General features: G+C 38.5%; 1 protein-coding gene across 4 annotated transcripts in view; it reads right to left on the bottom strand.

Moving 5' to 3' along the window:
• MYO16 (myosin XVI) overlaps window positions 1-23,540 on the bottom strand; it is a 377,675-nt gene that overhangs the window by 186,652 nt on the left and 167,483 nt on the right. For all 4 annotated transcript variants that reach the window (XM_071807296.1, XM_071807294.1, XM_065829663.2 and 1 more), the window contains 3 exons: window positions 16,475-16,550; window positions 14,971-15,124; window positions 9,765-9,915 (listed from right to left, as the gene is read on the bottom strand). In XM_071807296.1, the coding sequence (XP_071663397.1) occupies window positions 9,765-9,915; window positions 14,971-15,124; window positions 16,475-16,550 (381 nt within the window). The remainder of the gene's footprint in view (window positions 1-9,764; window positions 9,916-14,970; window positions 15,125-16,474; window positions 16,551-23,540) is intronic.

Genomic DNA, 23,540 nt, shown 5'->3' with positions numbered 1-23,540 from the left:
AGTTTCATCTTAATGAAATAAGACTAACAATTTATCTGCATCTTAGTGTTTCCAGATTCTTGAAACATACATACAAGCAGTCATTCACATGCAATTTTTGGGCAACCATGAGCAAACACTGGGAAATTTGTAGTCATAAACAAGCAGGCTAAATTAGATGTGATTCGGTATCTTCTCTAAATCATAGATCTTTGGCTCTATCAAGTTTTTTCTTCTAAAAATAGCATGGAATTCCAGTATCAAAATATTCAGTGAATAGTCATAAAACAGATGACATTGCTTACTCTATTATTTCACCAAGAAGAAATAAATGATGACACCAGACATCACAACCACAGAACCACTAACTCTTATGACATAAACCAAAATCTTGTTATATTTTCGGTTTCAATATCTCACCAGCTTTACTCATTAATATGTTGGTATGGTACAAATGAAGTCACAAAGCCTTGAAACCTTATCTAACCTACCAAAAGAGAAATAAAAATGCAAATTGTAGAACAGGAACCTCACGCTTCATTTTATATAAAATATTCTCATTGTTTAAGGTTTGTCAAAAAAATGACTCCCACATGAGCACAAAAAAAATTCCAAGACATGACTTGTTATGTGTACTTATTGCATGTTTTACTCCATGCCCGTATGAACATTTTTTCCTAGTTTCCAAGCGTTTCTATGGTCTTAGTTATTCTAATACTTTGCAGCCCCTTACAGCTCAAACAAACCATCAGTTACTATATTTGGTTTCCAGTCACTTACCTAACTCAGTCTACTCTTGCCTTCGTCTAAGTCTAGTATTGAATAACAAGACACAAGCTTAATCACTAAAGAAACTACAAAATACAGCAAAATTAATTCTAAAAAGTATTACGTAGCATGCATGAAGCCATAGCTCCTCACAGAGGAAACGTATATGTCAGCAGAGATTGCAAAGTCCCAGATTGAGTCCCGAAGCCCAGCAGTACCTTTGATCTACGGAGGGCACACTTCTACTCTTTACTTCAAATGCTATCATTATTATTTCTGTTTTGTTTTTTGTAATAGCTCTGTCCTGGAGATTTTCACAAAAATATTGAGGTCTACAAAAGCTCCCATTTTGGGACTGACACAGTGATTGGAAGGATTTGAGGACTTCTGCTTTAGTCTTTAATAATTTCCTTACTATTCCTCTACAGACAAATACATTCAGTAGAAAACAATGCTTAAAAGAAGTATATGAGGAAACAGGCAAACTTCTCACAGAAAGTTGTCTGCTTTTTTTTATCAGCTCTACCAACAGGCAATAAATGTTGATGACTAAAATGGTATATGTGAACCTCACATGCATGTAAGAACATTTTTCAATGTTTCTCCAGTCATCCACCAAAACAGGAAAGGCAGGTATCTGATCTGCATCCCATCTGCAACAACTCAGATGTTGAACTAGAGAGATAATGTAGTAACCCATAAAAACATAAGGAAAACATGCAACAGTAGCTCTAGATGTACTAGCTGCATAGATGGATGAGCACAAGACACAGTAGCACGCAATCACACTTTTATTATGTTTTCTATTTCCTTCTTTCCCCATAAAAATTGTGATAAAACACCTTTTATTCCGTTAAGTCCAATAAGCAATTAATGGACAAATGCAAGAGTAAGTATCTATCTCAAGGAGATCATTCAGTAGACTTAGCTAATGTAATGATTGTTTTTTACATGTACATGTAAAATGTACTTAACTCCAACATGGAAACTGTGCAAATAGGCCAGCTGAAAATTTCATGATGTAGCTGCCCATAGTCCTCATCTCACAGATTCATTTTTTTTAGAAAAGATGTACTCTAAAATGGTGGAGTCTGTCAAAATGTTACTGTTACTAGTCTCCTTTTTTCCTGTCTATTTAAAACACTTGTAAAATATTTGTATTTTCAGACTCAGAAAACAGAGTATGAGTTTTGAACAAGACAAACATAGACAAGTTGCCTGCTGTGTCTTTCTGTCTACCTATTCTGGAGGTGCATTCTTCACCCTATTAAAGTGAATGAGAAATTTCTGTCACACAGAAGATGTCATTTTTTACTCTTTTTGTGTTTAATTATGACAGTTGGATGTAAGGCTGGCTAGAAAACAAGAATTTCACTTGGGAAATCAACAAGTAAATTTCATTTTGATGATTTTTTTTTATGATGCACATTGGAACAGAATAATATATATAAAAAAAAAGAAGAATTCCAAGATTTCCAAGTTTCTTGCAGAGGGAAAGCGAATGAAAGACAGAAGCCTATGGCCTCCTTCCCTTACAGGTGTGCCCACCTTGCTTGCAGGAACAAAGCTGGCACAGGCCTTCACTATACTCTCTTGTGTGCTGGCAAAACTTAGATCACCTGTGCTAAAGACTGCTCTACTCTTAATCTATCTCTATAAAGACTAAACCTACACTAAGCTAGAGATAAACGTTTTTATTTGTAAGTTTGGATTTGAACACTGCCCTGGTGTTCTCCATATGTTGGGGTGCATCAGTGTTGGTCGTTTTTTAAGTACCACCTACTAAGAGCACAGGACCAGGCCATTCCAAAATGCAGAAAATCTAGCAGGTGAGGTAAAAAGCCAGCTTGATTGACCAGGGATTGACCAGCGAAAAAAGAAATTACATGATCAGTGGAAGCAAGGGCAGGCAACAGGGGAGGACTACAGAGATGCTGCTTTCCATTTCAGGGAGGAAATTCACACTGCCAAAGCTCAGTTAGAACTGAAGCTGGCCAGTACTGTGAAGGACAATAAAAAAGGCTTTTTTAAATATATTAATGGCAAAAGGAAAACTAGAAATAACATTGGCCCATTAACTGATGAGCGTGGTCACCTTACTAACAGGGGCATAAACCAAGCTGAAATGTATAATGCTTTCTTTGCCTCAGCCTTCAACACCAATTATGGACTTGCAGGCCCCCATAACCCTGGCTGGAAAACCATGGTTACGAGAATGATAAACTCCCAATCAATCCAGAACTCGCACAGGATCTGATACTCCAGCTAGATCCCTGCAAGTCGATGGGGCCTGATGGAATTATTCCAAGGGTGCTTGAAGAGCTGAATGACGTCACAGTGAGACCTCTCTCTGTGATTTTTCAACACTCTTGGGAATCTGGAGAGGTCCTGGAAGACTGGAAGCTGGCAAATGTTGTTCCAGTCTACAAGAAGGGCAAAAGGGATGACCCTGGCAACTACAGGCTTGTCAGCCTCTGTTCCTAGCAAAATCATGGAGAAGATTGTTCTGGAAGTTATTGAAAACCATCTGAACGACAACACAGTCATTGGTCCCAGCCAGAATGGGTTCATGAGGGTAAAGTCTTGCCTGACCAACTTAATTTCATTCTATGACAAGGTTACCCACCTAGTTGACCAAAGGAAGCCTGTTGATGTGATCTTTCTGGATTTCAGTAAAGCCTTTGATACTGTGTCTTACAGTGCTCTCCTGGACAAGATGTCCAGCATCCAGCTGGGTAAACACACAATGCAGTGGGTGAGCAATTGGCTGACAGGTTGAGCTTGAAGGGTTCTAGTAAATGGGGTTATGTTGGGCTGGTGACCAGTCGCTAGCGGGTTCCACAGGGATCCATCTTAGGGCCAGTACTCTTCAATGTCTTTATAAATTACTTAGACCCAGGACTTCAGGGATTGCTTAGTAAGTTTGTTGATGACACAAAACTGGGGGAGCTCTTGACATTGTTGAGGGCAGAGAGGCCCTGCAGAGGGATCTGGACAAATTGGAGAACTGGGCAATCACCAACTGCATGAAGTTCAACAAGAGCAAGTGCTGGATTTTGCACCTGGGGCACGGCAACCCTGGCCGTACATACAGACTGGGGGACAAGATGCTGGAGAGCAGCTCTGCAGAGAAGGATCTGGGGGTTCTGGTCGACAGCAAGTTGAACATGAGCCAACAGTGTGCCTTGGCAGCCAACAGGGCCACCCTTGTCCTGGGGTGCATCAAGCACAGCATTGCCAGCTGGGTGAGGGAGGTGATTGTCCCGTTCTGCTCTGCACTGGTGCGGCCTCTCCTGGAGCACTGTGCGCAGTTCTGGGCAACACAGGATAAAAAAGATACTAAGCTACTGGAGAGTGTCCAGAAGAGGGCTATGAAGTTGGTGAAGCGTTTGGAGGGGAAGCCGTATGAGGAGCAACTAAAGTCACTTGGTTTATTCAGCGTGGAGGAGACTAAGAGGAGACTTCATCACGGTCTACAGCTTCCTCATAATGGGAGGAGGAGGGGCAGGTGCCAAACTTTTATCTTTAGTGACCAATGACAGAACCCAAGGGAATGGCAGGAAGATGTGCCAGGGGAGGTTTAGGTTGGACATTAGTGAAAGGTTCTTCACCCAGAGGGCGGTGGAGCACTGAAACAGGCTCCCCAGGGAGGTGTCACGGCCCCAAGCCTGACAGTGTTCAAGAAGAGACTGGACAACGCCCTCAGACACATGGTGTGAACTGTGGGGTTGTCCTGTGCAGGGACAGGAGTTGGACTCGATGATCCTTGTGGGTCCCTTCCAACTCACAACATTCTATGATTCTATGATATTTTCTGAATAGTTAGCAGACTTCCTTGTACATTCTTGGCTCATGCCAGCTAGCACTCATGCAGGTAATACCTGAGTATCATCCAGGTCCCATGTCAATGGTCATTGCCCATAGGCTGTTTGGGCAGGGCTCCACCTTTTGAAGGAGAAAACAGTTTTGTCTTATGGATGTGAGCTGACCCATCCCACATATCCATAGGCCAGTAAATAGGCCCCAGCTTGGTTTTATTTCATAATCTAGGTGTAACCAAAGATGCTGACTCTATAGATCAATGGTTAGAAATATGAAGTACTCAGCTGAACTCCAAGTATGTAAATATTTTTTCTTTTTTTTCCTACAAAGTTCAGGATTTGGTGATTCAGCATTTTGTATCACTCTTTGCATCAAATTTCACAGCTCAATGAGCAAATAAATCACACAGAAATTAGAAACATTAAGCTCATTAGAGTGACAACCAGTTTGACCTGGTAGTAAACATTATTTACATTAGTATAACTTATATGTGGGATCCTTCAAATTCTGTTCTTCTCATTTACTTTTCTGAGCATATAGATGATTTTTCTTATTTTTTTCTTCTCCATGAAGGTGTGTGGATATCATACCATGATTGCATGATACATATTTTATGAGACAAGAAAGAAAAGCAGCCAAAAATGCAGCATAATTTCTAATATAAATATGCCTCTGGAAGTATTAGCTTTTAAGCTTTTTGTAATGCTAACAAAGAAGATTCCTATTTACTTATTTAAATTACATATCCTTAACAGCATTCACAATCTGATAATAATCTCTAATGATTTTTAGTTTATGTACTTGTGTCACTGAAATAAGGATGCATTCTAGCTCTTATGATACACACAGTTGTCCCTTGTGTATGCAGTAAGTGAAAAGGGTATCAGGGGATATTCTGTCACACAGTTCATATGGCCAACAATATGTAAACAACAATTATAAGCCAAAAAAAACCCCTATTTTTTAATAAAAAAGACTCAATTAAGAAAAAGAAAATATTTTATGCATATTTTTTTTGTAGCATGATATGTAGCACATAATTCAATTCCAGGACACTAATTTCAATCTGCTATCAGAAAAATATCCTTCCTAGCTGAGAGGAAGAGCAACTGCCAGCCGTGATAAAATTCTGGAACTTATTCATACTGCTGTCTTTGTTCGGCAGCACAGACCTTGACATTACAGGTGATCAAAGAACATCTTTTACCTAGGAATAAGCAAAAGCTAATACAAGCCAAGAGAGACCCAAAATGCTTTATCAATGTAGTCATTTGATCCCCATCTCCCATGCTTCATGTAACAAAAATTTTACTTTATGAGAAACAATATTTTGTTAAGACTCTTTTGCATTATTTTTGCAATTAAAAAAAAATGAGGCTACATTAAAAAAGCCAAAGAAGTTATGAGCTTTCTCTATTAAAAATGCATGTTTCAGATGTAATAAGATGAAATTTTTGTCTCTGATCCTCCAACAAAGGCCTAATCTGCATGTCATATTGCCTAAGAATGTATGCAATTTCTGACACAAAGCATAGGAAATATCATGCTGATCTATTTCAATAATGTATGAACATAAAATCCAAGTAATGACTCCACATATCCTATTGAAAAATTAAACAGTACATGATTACTCTGAATGTCGTTTGGAATGCAACTGGTAAGAATACAAGATTGTGAAACTCATTAGAATGAATATACTCAAGAGGTAGAGATGGGGGGAAGGGGTTGTTCTAGGCTTTCCTTTGGTATGAGCACTAAATAAAATTGTTAATTTCCAAATTGTGATGTGAAAAAAAAAATAAATTACTTGGAAATAACATCTCTGAAAACTAAGATCTACATATTATATACACAAATATAGATATGATATACATATGCCTACAGTTGCATGGCAAGTAGTATAGAACACAATCCTCATCCTCACATTAACAAGAATATTCAAGGTACAGAGAAATTTTGGTCTTGATTGCTTTTTCTTCAACTACGGCAGGTTTTGCTGCCTCTTGATTCTTTTGTCATAGGTATCTCCTCATTCCACAAGAGAATGGAAGAAATAAAGCACTGCTCACAATAAGCAATATGTTTAAGTTACTACAGCTTAATGTTCCCAAGAAAAGCTGAGACTGCCACTAAATACAATCAAAAAACATCATCAAGAAAATGATGAAACAAGAAACACCTATGACAGAAAATACAGTTTCCAAGATCACAATTATATCACTTCAGAAAAGAAAAAAACTCGTATTTTCATTTCACAAAATATGGGAATTCTTTGGCTTACTAAAATTAAAATATCTTCTGAAGAGATTAAAGTGTTTTGCCCACTTTTCTCCATAAGAGCCAAAGCTTATTAAGCCCTTGCCAATGGAAAAGTTCTGTTAATATACGATTGGTTTTTTTTAATGCAACCAGTCATTTAAAAACATAACAGGTGAAATAGCACAGTTTCTAACCTATACCATGTTAGTGCTGATTTCCTAGATAGGACTGTTCCTGCTCATTAATTTCCAAAGGAGCATCATTCCTTATTCAGCAACTGCATATATTGGGCAAGCTTTGCAGTTTCTACTTCTTCTAAAAGACAAAAAGACACTCATTCCTTCTAGCTTGTGTCAATCAGGATTTCACAGAGGGTTTTCTCCAGAAATTTCTCAGCTAATGGAGCTAAAAGAGATCCACCATTAAGTCTGCTGCCTTGTCTTCGAATTGTAACTGTTGTGGGAAGTTGCATTGACGTATGATGAAACAGCAGGAATGAAGTTTTGAAAATCTGCCCCGTGACCCTAAAGTGACTCTAGATCATGTTGCAGGAGAAAAGTACCAGCATGGAAATCTATGGTTTCACTTTCTCGCCTGGGAGATTAGCTGCTCCTCTAGTCAGTTTCTGTGTATGTTTTACTTCACAAACTATAAAGCAAAAGCCTAGAGGTAATGAAAACTTGAACAATTTTAGCTAGGTCTGCACCAAAACAGAATCAAACAGGAGAAAGTATATATTTTCTTGTCCACACTCCTGTTGAACATCTAGAAGCAAGTGACAGTCTCAGTGAGACCCTAGGCTAAACACCTCTCTGTCTTTCTCTATAATTACAGAATCATAGAAACGTTTTGGTTGGAAGACACCCTCAGGATTATCAAGTCCAAACGCAACCTAACTCTAGCACTAAACCATGTCCCTAAGAACCTCATCTAAATCCCTTTTAAACACCTCCACGGATGGTGACTCTACCACTTCCCTGGGCAGCCTGACAACCCCTTCCATGAAGAATTTTTTCCTAATATCCAATCTAAAGCTCCCCTGGTGCAACTTGAGGCCATTTCCTAAAGTCCTACCACTTGCTACTTGGAAGAAGAGACCAACCCCCTCCATGCTACGACCTCCTTTTAGGTAGCTGTAGAGAGTGATAAGGTCTCCCCTTGGCCTCCTTTTCTCCAGACTAGACAACCCCAGTTCCCTCAGCCGCTCCTCATCAGACTTGTGCTCCAGGTCCAGATCCCTCTGCATGGCCATCCTATCCTCCAGCAGGTCAACATTCCCATCCAATTTGGTGTCATCTGCAAACTTACTAAGGGTGCACTCAATCCCTTCATTTAGATCATCAATAAAGAGATTAAACAGAACTGGCCCCAATACTGAGCCCTGGAGAATACCACTTGTCACCGGCCATCAACTGAATTTGGCTCCGTTCACCACAACTCTTTGGGTCCGGCCCTTCGGCCAGTTCTTTATCCATCACAGAGTGCATCCATCCAGGACATGAGCTGCAGCTTCCCCAGGAGAATGCTGTGGGATATGGTGTCAAAGGCATTACTGAAGTCTAAGTACACAACACTCACAGCCTTTCCCTCATCTACTAAGCGGATTACGTTGCTGTAGAAGGTTGGTTAAACAGTACCTGCCTTTCATAAAGGGAAGGCTCCTTCTAAGAGGATTGCAAGCATTTACTTTTCTGACCAGTAGTGTGTCTCTTTTAGGTTGACTGTGTTTTCATCACATCCCTGCAGAGTCAGCAAGGCCAGAAATTGTATGACATGAAAATAAGATGTCAGCCAAGTGCAAAACATGTTGTGATATCTCCTGTACTGAATGGGGAAATGAGTGCTCTATGGGATTCCAAAGCTGAGGACTTTCAGAGATGGACTTGTATGACTGACACATGAACTCACTGATCTCATATGATTAACACATTCTTTTGAAATGCGCTCAAACAAAAAGCAATGGAGTGCATGATTCTGCCAAGGCAGCTTTGCAGTTTCTTTAAACTGAACGTGGTTTAAATGGAAACAGTATCTTGCTTTTTTGTTAAGCTTCAAACTCACAGTAAATTCTTTTAAATGGAAATTTTCCCCTCCACTCCCCAATTCTAAAATAGCTTTTTTCTTAAGTGGCTAAATACTTCTGGAATATGTATCTCCTAAATGCATATACCATAAAATAAAACCCCTTGTAGCAAAAAAAACAACCAACCACAGAATCACAGAATCGACTGGGTTGGAAAAGACCTCAGAGATCATCGAGTCCAACCCTTGGTCCAACTTAGAGTTTACTAGATCATGGCACTAAGTGTCATGTCCAATCTCAGTTTAAAAAACAAAACCAACCTGAATAACACTTATGTCCTAAACACTCAAAGTTTGGACATGCCAGATTTATAAGTAACAGATAATTGCCTCCTTTTGCATTCACCCTAATGCTGAATGAGATTGTGATCCTGTGGAGAAAATTTTAAAGGGTATCCAAATAATCAGTGCCTGTATCCTAATGCAGTAGCACAAGAAAGGGAGTTAACACTGCAGCTGTAAATCAAGCAAGTCCTATCTTTAAATTGCAGTCTCCCAGGTTGTGCTTCTTTCCTTCGTAAACCAAAGTTGGAGACAAGAGCACCCTTTGGGCTGTGCTAACAGTTATCCCTGCCCTGCTGTTAGCCATGAATAGAGTTTGAGGGGCTCTGAGCCCCTCAGCTCCTGACTTGCCATCAGGAGCTGGCAGGAGGCAGCTCTTCAATTTGCAGAGCAGGAACTCGTTGCATGACCAGACTGAGCGCAGGGAGAGATGATGGAGACAAGGCTCCACAGTGCGAATGATATTTCTGTGAGGTGAGGGGGAAAAAAATACTACAGTCTTCGGCTTCATTAAGCTTACAATTTCCAGACCTAAGGCCCAATAGGCATTTCAAGAAACTGCATGCCATTACCTGTTCGAGTTTGGTTGTGGTGCTCACAGCGACATTTTCAGGTGCACCATCTTGAGATTGCTGCTTACATAAGCCTTTAGCTGCATCTTTAAACATGGTGTCTTTCTCCAGCAAGCTGTCTTGCTTGGCAATCGGTAAAGCCAGGGAATTGCTGCAAAGAGAATCAATAAAGCGATTAGACTCCTCCTGACGATGTCAGCCAAACAAAAGGTTGCCAAATGGGGGTGGCACAAACACAGAACTAAGATACAATTCAGGGCTCAGACACTAGTTCCCAGTCCAAGTACAAAAAAAAACACAACACATTGGTGAGAAATAAACTGTTCACACAGAGTAATCTGTTCCCAAAGACACAGAACAAAATGCTTTGATTTAAAATTCACCTTTATGCATATCTTTTCTGAAGCAGAACCAAACAAGCCAAAGAGAATATGTATGAGTCTGCTTTCGACAGCACTACCCTAGCAAATCAATAGCCAATTTGGAAACTGAATTTAAAATATACAACTAATCTACACAATACTGTTTTGAAAAATAATATATTCTAAAATAATTCAATACAGATATTGCCATTGCCGTTAACAAAATTAAATTCCACCACTTTTTAGCTTACTTTTAATGAGATAATATCCAAGATATATTTTATGACCAAAAGCTGCTTTGAATTTGTGATATGCTAGAAAGAAACAAGCAAACTGCAGACTCCTGAAATCACTGCAACAATACACTACACTCTTCATTCACATAGAAGTCAAACCTACACATGGAGATTTTTCTCTTACTGACACTTCAGACCACATCATACTTCTGAAAAACAATGCCAAAATCTTGGATGATTTTGGCAGTGTCTTATATGTAGAGGAATTAGCGAGGAATCAGCCCCAGGAGCTGAGAACACAAACATCTTAAAAAGCAATCGTCTGGACTCTGACAGCGCAACTGAGACAATCTCATGGAGTGAGCAGCAGCTCTTTGCCAAAATGCGTGCATAATTTCTTTGAAAGGAAATGTTGCCTCAATGTGGGAATGTGGGAATAACACATTCCACTATGGGATCATGTCCAGATGTCAAATTTAGTTTAAAGAGTCTTATTTTTACCCTAAGTTACTTGTGTTTGATCACTGATTATAATAAAGCCAGGTTTAAACACAAAGCTAAATCAAAGGAAATGAAGGAGGACCCATTGCTAGCATTGATTTCCATTGCTGTTGAAAACAAAACCGAACCACAGACATAGTTTTAGAAAGGTACATTCCTAAGCAAACGCAAAGCTCGTTCCAAGCAGAATTCATCAGAAAACAAGTCCAAGTAGTAGTTTCCAATTGGGAAAAAATACATGAACAAACCCTTCCTTTTTATGAAACCCTCAGTCTGCAAACATTGGAAGAATTAGATTCAGCATTTTTTAATAAAATATATACAATTTCCTTTCTCATTATGTTGTGCTTCAGATATATATATAGAGATTTCTTTTTTTTTTTTATTCCTGTGATTGACCTAAGATAGATTTGCCATAAATTTGTTTACCAAATGTCACATGGCCAAAAGATCCAAAACTCAACTTGTTTCACCTTTTTTCTTGATTTGGATTGCAGAATAGAAAAGCCATTGGCCAACTCTTTTCACAAACTTGACAATTAGGTGTCACAGAAGAAATTAAATAGCTGTGACACTCACAAGCAGAAATGTCTAATACTAATTCACATTTTACCCAGACTCAGAACTCAATGAAATATAATTAAATATAAATCTTTATTTCTGAGTAGTCTTTTGCTGTTGTCCTAATCTCTCAAATTGCTTTAGACTGAATTATTTTTAATATTTAATTGCAAAGACAAGAAAGATATAAAGAAAAGCACAGGCTTAATTAATTCAAATACTAAAAACCAAAGGACTACCATTTATAACTTTTTATTATTCATGTGATGTTTCTTTTAAATTGTGAAGATCCAGGATTTTTTTTTTTTTGTGAAGCTGAACCTTGTCCATTTAATCTTACCACTATTGTGTCAACCCTGCAACACACATGAGAAACACTTCTTTAAAATTCAGCTGTAAACTCCTCAAACAAAATAAACTTTTCAGGTGTTGCAAAAGAGAAGTAGGTTGTAAATCACAGCAAAGTGTGAGTTAAAAAAAGGTGTCTACTGTTTCCACAGATGCATTTGGAACTTAAGAGGACAACAACGACTTAACCGGTGTTTTTCAATGTATTGACGCACAGGACAATGGTCTATAAATTATGTGCATTTGTGAGATATTAATAGGACTTTACATGATAGAAATGCTGACATAAAATTCACATTAGAACAAAAATGTGAATTATTACAAGAAAGAAAAAATATATTAAAATCACTCCGACAGTTTATTATGACTCAGGTTCAAGAAGACTCAGAAAAATAAAACAAACTGAAAAAAGTGTTTTCAGAAAATAATACCTCTTAAAAAACATTTCTATCAACATTCATATGTATTTCTATTAGTCACAAGATGAAGTTAAGCAACGCCATTGAAAACTGAACTATAGGACAGAGCAAGACAAGATTTTGTGTTAATGTAGGCAAGGAGATTAGCATGAACTGTCTTCTTTCATGAAAATTAATGGATAATTAATAGATAATTAACCACAAAGGGAGACTTAAGTCAAAATAATGTTGCATAATAGACAGGAACAAGAGTTATCCAGGGTAATCTTACGTGAACAAGGTAAGACTGTTGCTACTGGCATACCTAACTAGAAAAAAATCTTGCATGTTACATGGCAGAATAGTCATTTTAATTTTTAGATGTAAAAGACATCATATATGCAATTAATTTGAAATTTTGTGTAGTTTTTTTTTCTAGATAAACTGAGATAGTTTTCTGTAAGTTCCCATCCTCTAGCATGTCCTTGCTTTCTAAGAAAAAAGAAGTAATATAAAAAACTGGAAGCTGACAATCAAATAATTGCCAGTTTTTTCATCAATATTTGAACCACTACTGCAGCTTTTAACTTGGTAGAAAGATGTTATAGAAAGCATTATATCAAGGTGGATTCTGCAATGACATTTTCCTCGAATTTCTAAGCCAATTTACACCTCTAAACTGCATATCTCTGAAATTTCAGTCTAAATAACTTTTTAAAGTTATGTGACAGAAACTTCAGAATTGATTAAACATTAGGAGAGTGTCTGAAACAGTAGAATAAATCAAATGCAAGTTGCTACATAAATGGTTAAATGGAAATGCTCTGTAAGAAGAAAAATGTAATCTATTTATTTTCTGCTTTGTTGTCATGAACACTTCTATGTATGTTTTACTTCACACTCTGCTGCCCATTTTGAAACACATCCATTACCATAATTAATATTTACTTAAATATGTATAAGAAAAGATATAGTGTGATTAAGTTAGCATTTATTCTGGTACGGATACATTTGCCAGTAGAATAACAGAATTTCTTCTGATTGTACCATTAGAAATAAAATTGGCAAAATGTTCCAACATAGACCTTAGGTTTTCTGCATTGGTCAACCTTCAAAAAACCTCATAACTTTAGTACAATTCTGTCCTTTAGCTAAATTACTTGGTCAACCTTCAAACAAACTCATACTGGTAACAGAAAGGAAAGACAAATGCTGATTATATGACAGCGTGGTCTTCAGTACAAAACCAGCTCTCTACTCATCGGTCTCCACTGCCACTCACTTTCACGTGCCAAGTTCCAGCATTTTATTCACAAATGATAATACTTAGCAAAACAGTAAGAAACAGATAAGGTGGCAATGCATTAATTAATGGTACATCACAAACACATTTGTAAATACTTATAATGAGATGCTGCCAAAATTTATATATTGATATTTTCCAGTGAGCGAAGTGCATTGCCTGCAAATTACTGTACTGGGCATATGCTGCAAGGTTTTGGCAGTAAAAGGGGTATGCGGGGGTTTCTGCAGGGAGAGGCCAAATGTTGCCCCATGCAGGACACAGGTGGCTTCAGCCAGATCCACAATGGTCCTACCATAGGACAAAGCTGAGCCCATTGGCTAAGCTTGATGGCACTTCTATGGAAATATGTTTAAGAAAGGGCAGAAAATGCCACAGGGAGAGAAGAAGGAGGAACAAAAAGACTGAGAAACAAAAGAGGGCCACCAAGTCAGAGGTGGTGGTCCACAGCAGAGCAGACACTACCAACCCCTGAAGGGACTTCAGTTACTTCTCTCTGCTTCTGCTTCCTTTTTACTCTTGTCCTGTGTGGCACATGGACGAGTCACACTGGTGCAGGTCCACCCCTGGAAGGACTGCAGCACGTGGGTAAATACACAGCAGAGCAGATATTTCCCTGAAGGCACTGTGGCCCTGGGAGGAGCTATGCTGGAGCAGGTACCCCACTGAAGGTACTGCAGCTTGTGGAGGACCCATGCCAAAGCAAAGGAAAACAGTAAGGAGGAAGGAGCAGCAGAGAGAAATAACGACAACCCTGCCCTGATGAACCCTGACTCCCTCACTGAAGGGATTAAGTGTAACCTGCAGCAATATCAAGTGGGAAGAAGTGCTTGGAGTGAAGCTGAGCTTCAGAAGGGGGGAGAAAAGGTGTTTTCCCTAAGTGTATAAATGTTTGCTTCTTTTTTTTGCTTTCCCTTTTAAGCAGTATAAATCAAACTACAAAGTTGTAACTGCTGGAAGCTATATAATTTTATCTCTGATTGTGCATATTTTTACTTTCAGGACTTGTCCCTGCTTCTCTCACAAGCAATGGTAGTTTTGCTACTCAATCCCATCTACCTAAATAAAAGGATCTTTGGGTCTACAGTATTAACCTCTAATAATTCTGCTAAGGCAACCCCAGATCATTTTACTGGTAATTATAACAATGTATTTTATTATTCATAGTTTATGTTAATATCATTAAGGTTAAAAAAAATATATATATAAGAGATACAAATACAAAAGATGATTCAGTGGACTACCAAAATGAAAGAGTTACTTGACCCATCAAATTGCACAGAATCACAGAATGGCTGAGGTTGGAAGGGGCCTTTAGAGAGCATCTTGTCCAGCCCCCTGCTCAGGCAGGGACACATAGAGCCAGGTGCCAAGGACCATACCTAGATGGGTTTTTAATAACTCCGAGATCACACAAACAGGATTCAAAGACTGGCAAATATAGTTCAAATTATAATCTGGCCTCAGTGCATCACTCTTAACAAAAGCAACACTTACAGTTTATTGGAAATTGTGGGCAGATCATGGATGATCTCTTCATATGGCTCCTCTTGAGATAAAGCAGAAACAGCTAAAGGGTCTTTCATTTTTTCCTCCCAAACAGTTTCAGCCTTCAGAAGCATTTCCTCAATAAACTCAGAAGCTGCAACATCTAAGACATTGGAACATCAAGATATCAGACAAAGAAAACAGTGCAGAAAAGCTCCTTTCAGTTCATATCTCCAGATCAGATTAAGCTTCCAGCTAGATAAAATGAAAATAATTGCTCAGATATTGATCATAAAACAATACTTGAAATTACTCAGAAATGAAAGCAAAGTAAATTCAGTATGGAATTGTTATTTGCAAAACCTCAAAAACCATTCTCACAGTGTAGTGAACTGAAGTATTATTCAGTAATTCATTTGACTTCAGGAAAAGTAACACAACTTTAAAACTATTTCAACAAAAGCATATACTGAAATCCTTTTCAAACTTTACATTTCTATAAGCTATATTTATATGTCTTGCACATACAGAAGTGCTGAAATCAGTTGTGTTTGCAGACCAGAAATATAATTAACTCAGCTATGTTGAATAGATACTAAATATGGTTAGCTAGCTGTATTATTACATTATCTTAGTTAGGTCCACAGCCTTTTATATAAATACAAACTGGCAAGTATCTAACCACAAGCAACTTCCCTGAGTTTGAGTGTCATGAGGTTCCCTGTGAGGGTATATGTAGGTGGCACATTATTCGAAGCATAACATATCTAGGCTTATTATGCAAATGAAGTTTCTCCTCCTAATCTGACAGAAAGATTCTATTTTCTACATTATTAGGTTCCTTCTTCATTTTATTCTAGGCACGAAAAGTTGAACAATCATGTTCAACACTGCTATCTAGCATTACAGCTTTAGCCCTGCTTTGATCACTGGGTTAGACCAGTTGATCTGAAGTCCCTTCTAACCTAATATACTCTATAACTCTGTTATCTTTCGAGTCAGTGCCTCAGCTCCCTGTTGCTATCTAGTCCAAGAAAGTGCCTTCTTCTGTGGGAAACAGTAGGTGTTACACTTGAAAACTGTATGGTGAATTCATTTTCAGCCAACAGCTATGGAGATTCCAGTTCACAAGGCTATGTGCTATCATCAGTTGAGATAGAGAAAGGAACTCAGTAGGAAGCCATCAAGAAAATGTAAATGCAGCTACTACCAAAACACTGAAGAACTTACAAGGGAGAAACAAAACTAAAAATAAACAGGGAATTCAACAAGAGGAAAAACATGTTAACTTTTGACATGACATCCTGCATGATCACGACTAGCAGTTCTCAGCAATACATGAAAAAACATATATACACACATGCACATGTGTATGTAACCCTACACACTATGTAATTTTAATGTATACACACATATATGTGTGCCTGTGTGTGTATAACTAAGAAATCAAGAAGGAAAGAAAACAGTGTCACAGTAACTAGCACATACATAATATACATGGATTTTCACCTACCTGAAGGCTTTTCATTATTGCAGTTAAGAAGATTGGGATTTGCCCAGTGCATCAAAAGCAGCTTCACAAGGTTGGTCTAAAATGGCCAAACACAGAGATGTTTGAAATGGCAGAAGTAGGAAAGGAACAGAACACATGTTATTCAGTTTGTTCATTCGTTCCTGCACTAGCTGAAATCATATGATAAAACACAGGCAACACATGCAAAATACCACCTTCTGCAGTTAGTACACACATCACAAAAGGCAGAATAAAATACAGTTCTCATACTATTTCAGTGTACCCTCATATCTCCACCCTCAAAGTGTCTCTCCATCCTTAGATGTGTAAAGAAATCTGCATCAGTAAGGAAAAAAACCTAACCCTCCATCACCACCTGTCATGACTTGGACCACAAATATTTATTTATGCCTTACCAATTCAACAGCTGTGTACTATCGCTGCCTAAGGTGTCTGACTCATAGCCATCACAAAAGTAAATTTATTATCTCTCAGTAGTAGAAATAGGCACATATTTCTTATGTTTACCAAATCTATTTAACATACTAGTAATGATAGCAATTATACTATAATAGAGTAGGGTACAGTATCACATAATGAAAAAGTCTAAAACATATTTTTCAATTCCTGCAAGAACGCTGCAAGCAATTGTTTTTAGCGAGCTTTTCTATTGCTGCACTGAAGCCTCTAGAGATATTCCTCCATCAAAAGCTGTAGTAATGTCTACCCTGACAAACTGGTTGGTCAGAAAGGGCTAAAAAACTGCACAAGAAGCAAAAAATACATTTAGAACGTGAATATAGAGCCCAACTAACTGAGAGAACTGTCTGAACTTTTGGATATATGCAAAAGCAAATGCAATTTATAATGTAAATGCAATCAAAAGGGAAGCCCAGATGAGCACAGGGGAAAACAAGCTGTAGAGAAACAAAAGGATTCTTCAGAGCAGAAGAAGAGAGCTACAGATAAATGAGACCTGAATTGGAAGGCAGCTAAGAGAAAGGATAGTAATTTTACATTGAAACAAGCAATAAATTAATAAATTAATAAAGGTTAAAAAGCAAGGAAATAATTCCAATAAAAACAAGAAAATTCAATATGGATTCACTATACAGACAGCAACTTACTACAAAAGACCATGATAAAGAATAATCAGTTAAGTGCAAAAATAAACCCCAAACTTCTAATCACAGGAACACAATAAATTATTGTTGCAAATTCCTATATAATAAAAAGATCTTGCTCTCCTCAGCTTTCTAATGCTGGCTTTCCAGTAACAGTAACAACAGGAAATTTAGCAAAGTGTGGAAACAAGGAGGAAGCCAAAACAGGTTCACTTCCAAATCCAATTAGCCCTGCTTACAACTGAGTACCCTCAACACATATATCTCTGTGTTTTTTCATTATGAAAAAATGGTGCATGCTTAGTCACTGACCTGACTAAACCAGCAGCAGTTGCATAATCTCATTAACAGCCATTCTGAAAAGTAGCAGTGGTTTTAACAAAGGAGAGGGGTTTTAAACGCACTCTCAGTTCAGTAACAATAGACAGATTTTTGGGTTATCAAAGTTCAGGATTTACATCACAAGAAGTCTGTTCCATGCTGCAATGTCAATGTTTTCTGTTGCCAAAGAAATAACTCCTGCTGGAAATCTTTGATGCACATCACCAAGATTAACGTATTCAGGTCACTGTTGATTTCAGTTTCCTGCTTTTGGATATGCAGAACTGTCTGTATTAGTTTTAACCTCATTCACATATGTTTTAGAAAGAGTGAACATATACATATAATTGAATATATATATAATTGGATATATATAGAGAGAATTGAATTGCCAGATCTTCAGAACTGTGCCAACGACTAGAACTATTTGTAATTACAGCAAATTGTCACTATTCAGATATTTCAATTTCAGAGTTACAAATACAGTAGATATGACTACATTAAGAGAAACTGTAATACTTAAGGAAATATTGCAGACACTAAGGGTAAAATGACAATATACATTTTTCTTATTTTACAGTTATCTGTGTCAGTTCATACAAATAATAAAAAGAAGCTTTTTTACCAAGCCAGAACCTGCTTGCCTTCATTTTCAAAAGCCTTCATAGACTATTCATGCTTTTCCTGTTTACCTATTTACTCATTCACTCCACTCCCACTCCAGTTCCCACTTCAAATCAGCCATACATTTTCAAATACATATTTCAGTCCTTTTTCTAGGCTGTACCTTATACTAGTAAGGGAGTCTTCAAAACATCTGTAAAATTACGTTGTAAACCTCCATTCACAATCTGTTCTGATGTGATGCTTGCCAAACAGAAAAATGAGCAAGGTGCTGCCATTCCACCATTCAGGTGGATTGAGAAATGGCTCAATGGCTGGGCCCAGAAGGTGGTGATGAGTGGTAAGAAGTCTGGATGGAGGCCAGTAACTAGCAGCGTACCCTGGGGATCGGTACTGGGTCCAGTCCCTTTCAACATTTTCATTAATGACCTGGACGATGGGTAGAGTGTGCCCTCAGCAAATTAGCAGATGACACAAAGCTGGGAGGAGTGGTTGGAAGGCCAGAGGGTTGTGCTACCATCCAGGGAGACCATGACAGGCTGGAGAAATGGGCTGACAGGCATATCATGAAGTTCAGCAAGGAGACGTGAAGACCTGCGTATGGGGAGGAACAACCCCAGGCACCAGTATATGCTGGAGGCCACCTAGCTGGAAAGCAGCTTTGCAGAAAAGGACCTGGGGGTTCTGGTAAACACCAAGTTGAAAATTAGACAGCAATGTGCTTTGGCCACAAAGAACGCTAATGGTATCCTGAGACGCATTTGGAGAACTGTTGCCACCACATTGAATGAGGAGATCCTTCCCTTCAGTGCTGCTAAGGCCATACCTGGTGTACTTTGTACAGGCTCCTCAGTACAAAAGAAGGGGATACACTGGAGAGAGTCCAGTAAAAGGCTACTAAGATATGAGATAGGAACACCTCACATAAGAGGAAAGGCGGAGAGATCTCAGATTCTTCAATCTGGAGAAGGCTCAGGGGGGATTTCATTAATGTATATAAATACGTGAAGGGAGGGGGCAAAGAGGACAGAGTCAGGTTCTTTTCAGTGCTGCCCAGTGACAGGACCAGAGGCAATGGGCACAACCTGAAACACAGAGTGATCCATCTGAACATCAGACTTTTACACTGTGAGGGTGACCAAGCACTGGCACAGGTTGCCCAGTGAGGTTTGGAGTCTCTATCCTTGGAGACATTCACCAGTTGTCTGGACATGATCCTGGGCAGCCTGCTTTAGGTGGCACTGCTTGATCAGGGGAGCTGGACCAGATGACCTCCAACCTCAAACATTCTGTGACTCTGTGTAACATGGAAAAAGTCCATCTATGGCTTTTCCAAAAAAAAAAAGTGCATTTTTTCTCCATCAGAACTAATTTGTTAGCAAATTTTAACAGTTTGTATATTTATGGATAGGGGAAATTCTTAATGAAAATGTATGAAGAAAGATTATATTAATTACAGCTTTACACACACAAGATTAAAATAAAGAGGTTTTTTGTGCATATAAGAACTCTGAGTTTGGCAAGCAAGACAGAATGCATGATCAGATGTGCAGGCAGACCACCACAGTTAAACCAAAAGAGCTACGGGTTTTTTCCAAAATAGCAAGTGGTAAAAAAAGCATCCTGTCTACAGTGAACCTGAGCTTTAGTCCTCAAAGGAAATATTACAAGGAAATGAAGTGTAATTCACATTAATGGAAGCAACACTTACAATCTAAGGAGCTAGAAAAACACGCACAGATGAAAAGAGGAAACCTTGACTGGACATAGAAGCACTGGAGTTGAACAGTTCTTTAAACCTAAAGAAACATGGACTGCAATACTGAAAATAAAAAGCTATAAGGGAAAAAAAAAAAAAATAAGCAGGATAAATAAATTTACTGCAATAGGCACATTATAAAGCCTTCAAATACTATTTCCCCCTTGCCAAAAAAAGGGCTAAATTTTACCATACATTAAATGCTAGCTAAGAAAACCCAATGCTCAGTTTCATATATCACAGGCTTAAGAACACCACTGTTGGCCAGCTGACAGACTGTGAGGCCTTTTGCCACAGATAAGTGACTGCAGTGACCAGGTAGGAAATACAGAGCATAAAGTACAGAGATTCCTCAAGAATCTCCCTACGCACTTGAGGCTGCAAAGGTAGCTCCAGACTGCCCTCGAGCCCTGTTAGTTTTACTGCTAGTGAATTAGCTGGGGAGCAGAATCAGTGCTCCTGAAAAGTGTCTCTCTTTTCTGTATGGTCAGATATTTTCCTCTGAAGCAACGCAAAGGACACCAGATCTGTGCCAGCAACTATAAAAGATAAACTGCTGGCTCTGGCTGAGCTTTCAACTCCTGAGTTATTATCCAAGTCCCAGTGCCTCTACCTCAGATCATGTATTCCCTTTTCCTTACCATTGGAGAGATACATGCTTAAGTTGTAAATTCAGAAAGCTGGAGATTTTATGCAAATGTCCTGATGTGCTACTTTGCACAGCAATGAATATGCATTATCCAATTTGCATGCACCCCCAACAGTAAATTCCTTCTGTTCTTCACTTTTCTTTCCTGTCAAAACCAACATTTCTCTCCACTCCTCTCCTTCTGTTTCAAAGGTACATATTTCCTACCATGCTTAGTGACCTGGTTTACCATCCATCTTTTGTTCACTTACCCACTCCCCCCCATCATTTCTTATTCCTCAGGCCTCTTTTCCTCTGTTTCCTGTATCTGAGACTCATAGCTCCTTAGATGTATCTCTCCAACTTATTTTCTTCCACCCTTTTATTAGTGTTCTTATCACTTTTTTTGGGACAATGCTATTTTTCTTTTCTTTCTCAATATTAATTCCTCAATTCCATTTGACTAAGGCCTTCCCACACCCTTCTTGCAATTTCTTTCCACCTGCTGTGACTTCTTAAGTGTCCACTCAATTTTCTCTGGATACGGTTCCCCAGCATGCTTTCATCCACAGTGAGACAAAGCCATCTAATAGGAAACTAGTGGATCAACAGCCTTTACTCAAAATCAGTATTATTTTGGACCATCAATCTCACAGTAGTGTGCAAAACACACTGAAATCCTCAAGTATTATTTTAATATCTACGGTGCTTATTCACTAAATACAGTGAAACCCAACACATAAAATATCACTGGTTACACCATTATTACGTGAAATCTTCACCACTGGATACGATGGCCTACATCTGCACTCATAAGAACCAGTTTTCAATTGCTTATAAGGCTCAACTTCACTGGGTTGGAAAAGTGCATGTTTATCTCACTGTGTGATTTTTGTAAGGTAGTTTTCTAGGATTGGTGCTTATTAGGAAGAAAAATAAATCAACCAAACATTAAGCACCTTCTGGGAGCAGGGTGTGAGAAAATATATTGATTGACCCTTGTGAGCTCCAATGTGCATATGATTTGAAGACTTTGTATTAGGCAGAAGATTAATTCTTTGGGGTGAGAATGTTCCTATTGTTGTCTGTTTGGAAAATTGTCAAAACTTAGCCAGATTTCAAACCTTGAAAATATCATAGCCACCAGATATTTAGAAAACAGTTTTTAGATTATAAGGGATAAATCAAAGGGCTCATTTTTACTAGTATGTTCCACTGTAGGCCTAAACGTTAGTATAACCAGTATCAGTGGCTCTGTTTAAACATCCAGTTGGATATTTAAAAGACTCATAGTAAGAAAATATAAATCAAGGAAGTAGTTTCAATGCTTATTATTACTATTATTACCATTACTAAGATTCTGTGATAGAAGTGCTGTAAATTCAAGTTAGTCAAATATTCAGCAGATGGAATAAACAAGACCAGAAACTGCTTAGAATAACACTGGAGAAATATATTTAACTGGTGGAATGGGTTGATAATCAGGACTTGGCTAACAATCAAGGACAATGAGAAGAAAAGTGGAGGTTAGGGACCAGTGTTCACTTAAGCTACTGGGACTGAAACAAATAAAAGCAAATCCCAAGACAGGGACTCCCAAGTTTTGGGACTAACTTTAACTATTACAGTTACTGTGAACTGAGTATTGAAGGTCATATATTTCTCCATTACATAATGGTACGCTTTAGAAGACTGAGTCCCCCTTAAAGCCAAAGTCTAACATGCAAATCTCTAAATAAGAGCAATATCATTCAGAAGCTAAATAGCATTTTGTCTGCAATTGCAAATCTGATCCACAGTACTGCTCTAGACACAGGAAATTATGTCTAAAACTCATTACAGATCTCCCTTCTTAGTACAGTATGGATGAGGAAGGTATCTTATCTACTTGAGTGCAGAAAAAAAACACCATAACCACCTGAGGTCAGCAAAGTGGAACAGATTAGGAAAAATAGGTTGTGGGAATGAGACTAGCAGCAAGGTAGAAGGAGTGGAGGGGAAAAAAATAGAACAGAGCATGGATAAAATGCTGGACTTTGGAACCAACAGCATGAAATAAATGAAGTGAAAGAGAAGAAGAGAGATGTGGCAAGGAGCCAGGATGTAGGTAGAGACGGACTAAGCAGAAAAAGAAAATGAAAGAAGAAAGTGACACAATGAGGAAAAAGCACTGAGATTGAAAAAGGGAGATTGGGACTGTGAGCAAGTGGGAAAAAGGATAAGTACAACAGAAGAGCAGAAAGGTTGGCATGAAGCCAAGGCAGAAGAAAGAAAGCTTGGATGAGAACTAGGGAGAGGAGGAGGGGCAGAAGCTGGCAGTGCAAGGAAATTAGGATTGGGATAAGAGGCGTATGAAAGGACATGAAGCCAGGCAAATGAATGGGACAATAAGGCAACAGAATAAAGACACGAACGGAACAGCCTGGAGGCAATGGGACAAATAAGGTTATGTGTAAGAGGAATGAACCACAAAGACTGTGTGTGTTCATACACAGAGCTTGGAAAGGAACCCAGGTTCCCCAAGTGTCACCTCTACCTTTCTGCAGTCAGCATGTTTAACCTACATGGCGTAAGATTATGCGTTTTACGTCTCTGGAATGGTTCCAATAA

The sequence above is a fragment of the Patagioenas fasciata genome, chromosome 1 (assembly GCF_037038585.1).
Source record: "Patagioenas fasciata isolate bPatFas1 chromosome 1, bPatFas1.hap1, whole genome shotgun sequence".
Classification (NCBI taxonomy): domain Eukaryota; kingdom Metazoa; phylum Chordata; class Aves; order Columbiformes; family Columbidae; genus Patagioenas; species Patagioenas fasciata.
Note: the sequence above shows the minus strand (reverse complement) of the source record. Positions and strands in the feature narration are given on the sequence as shown.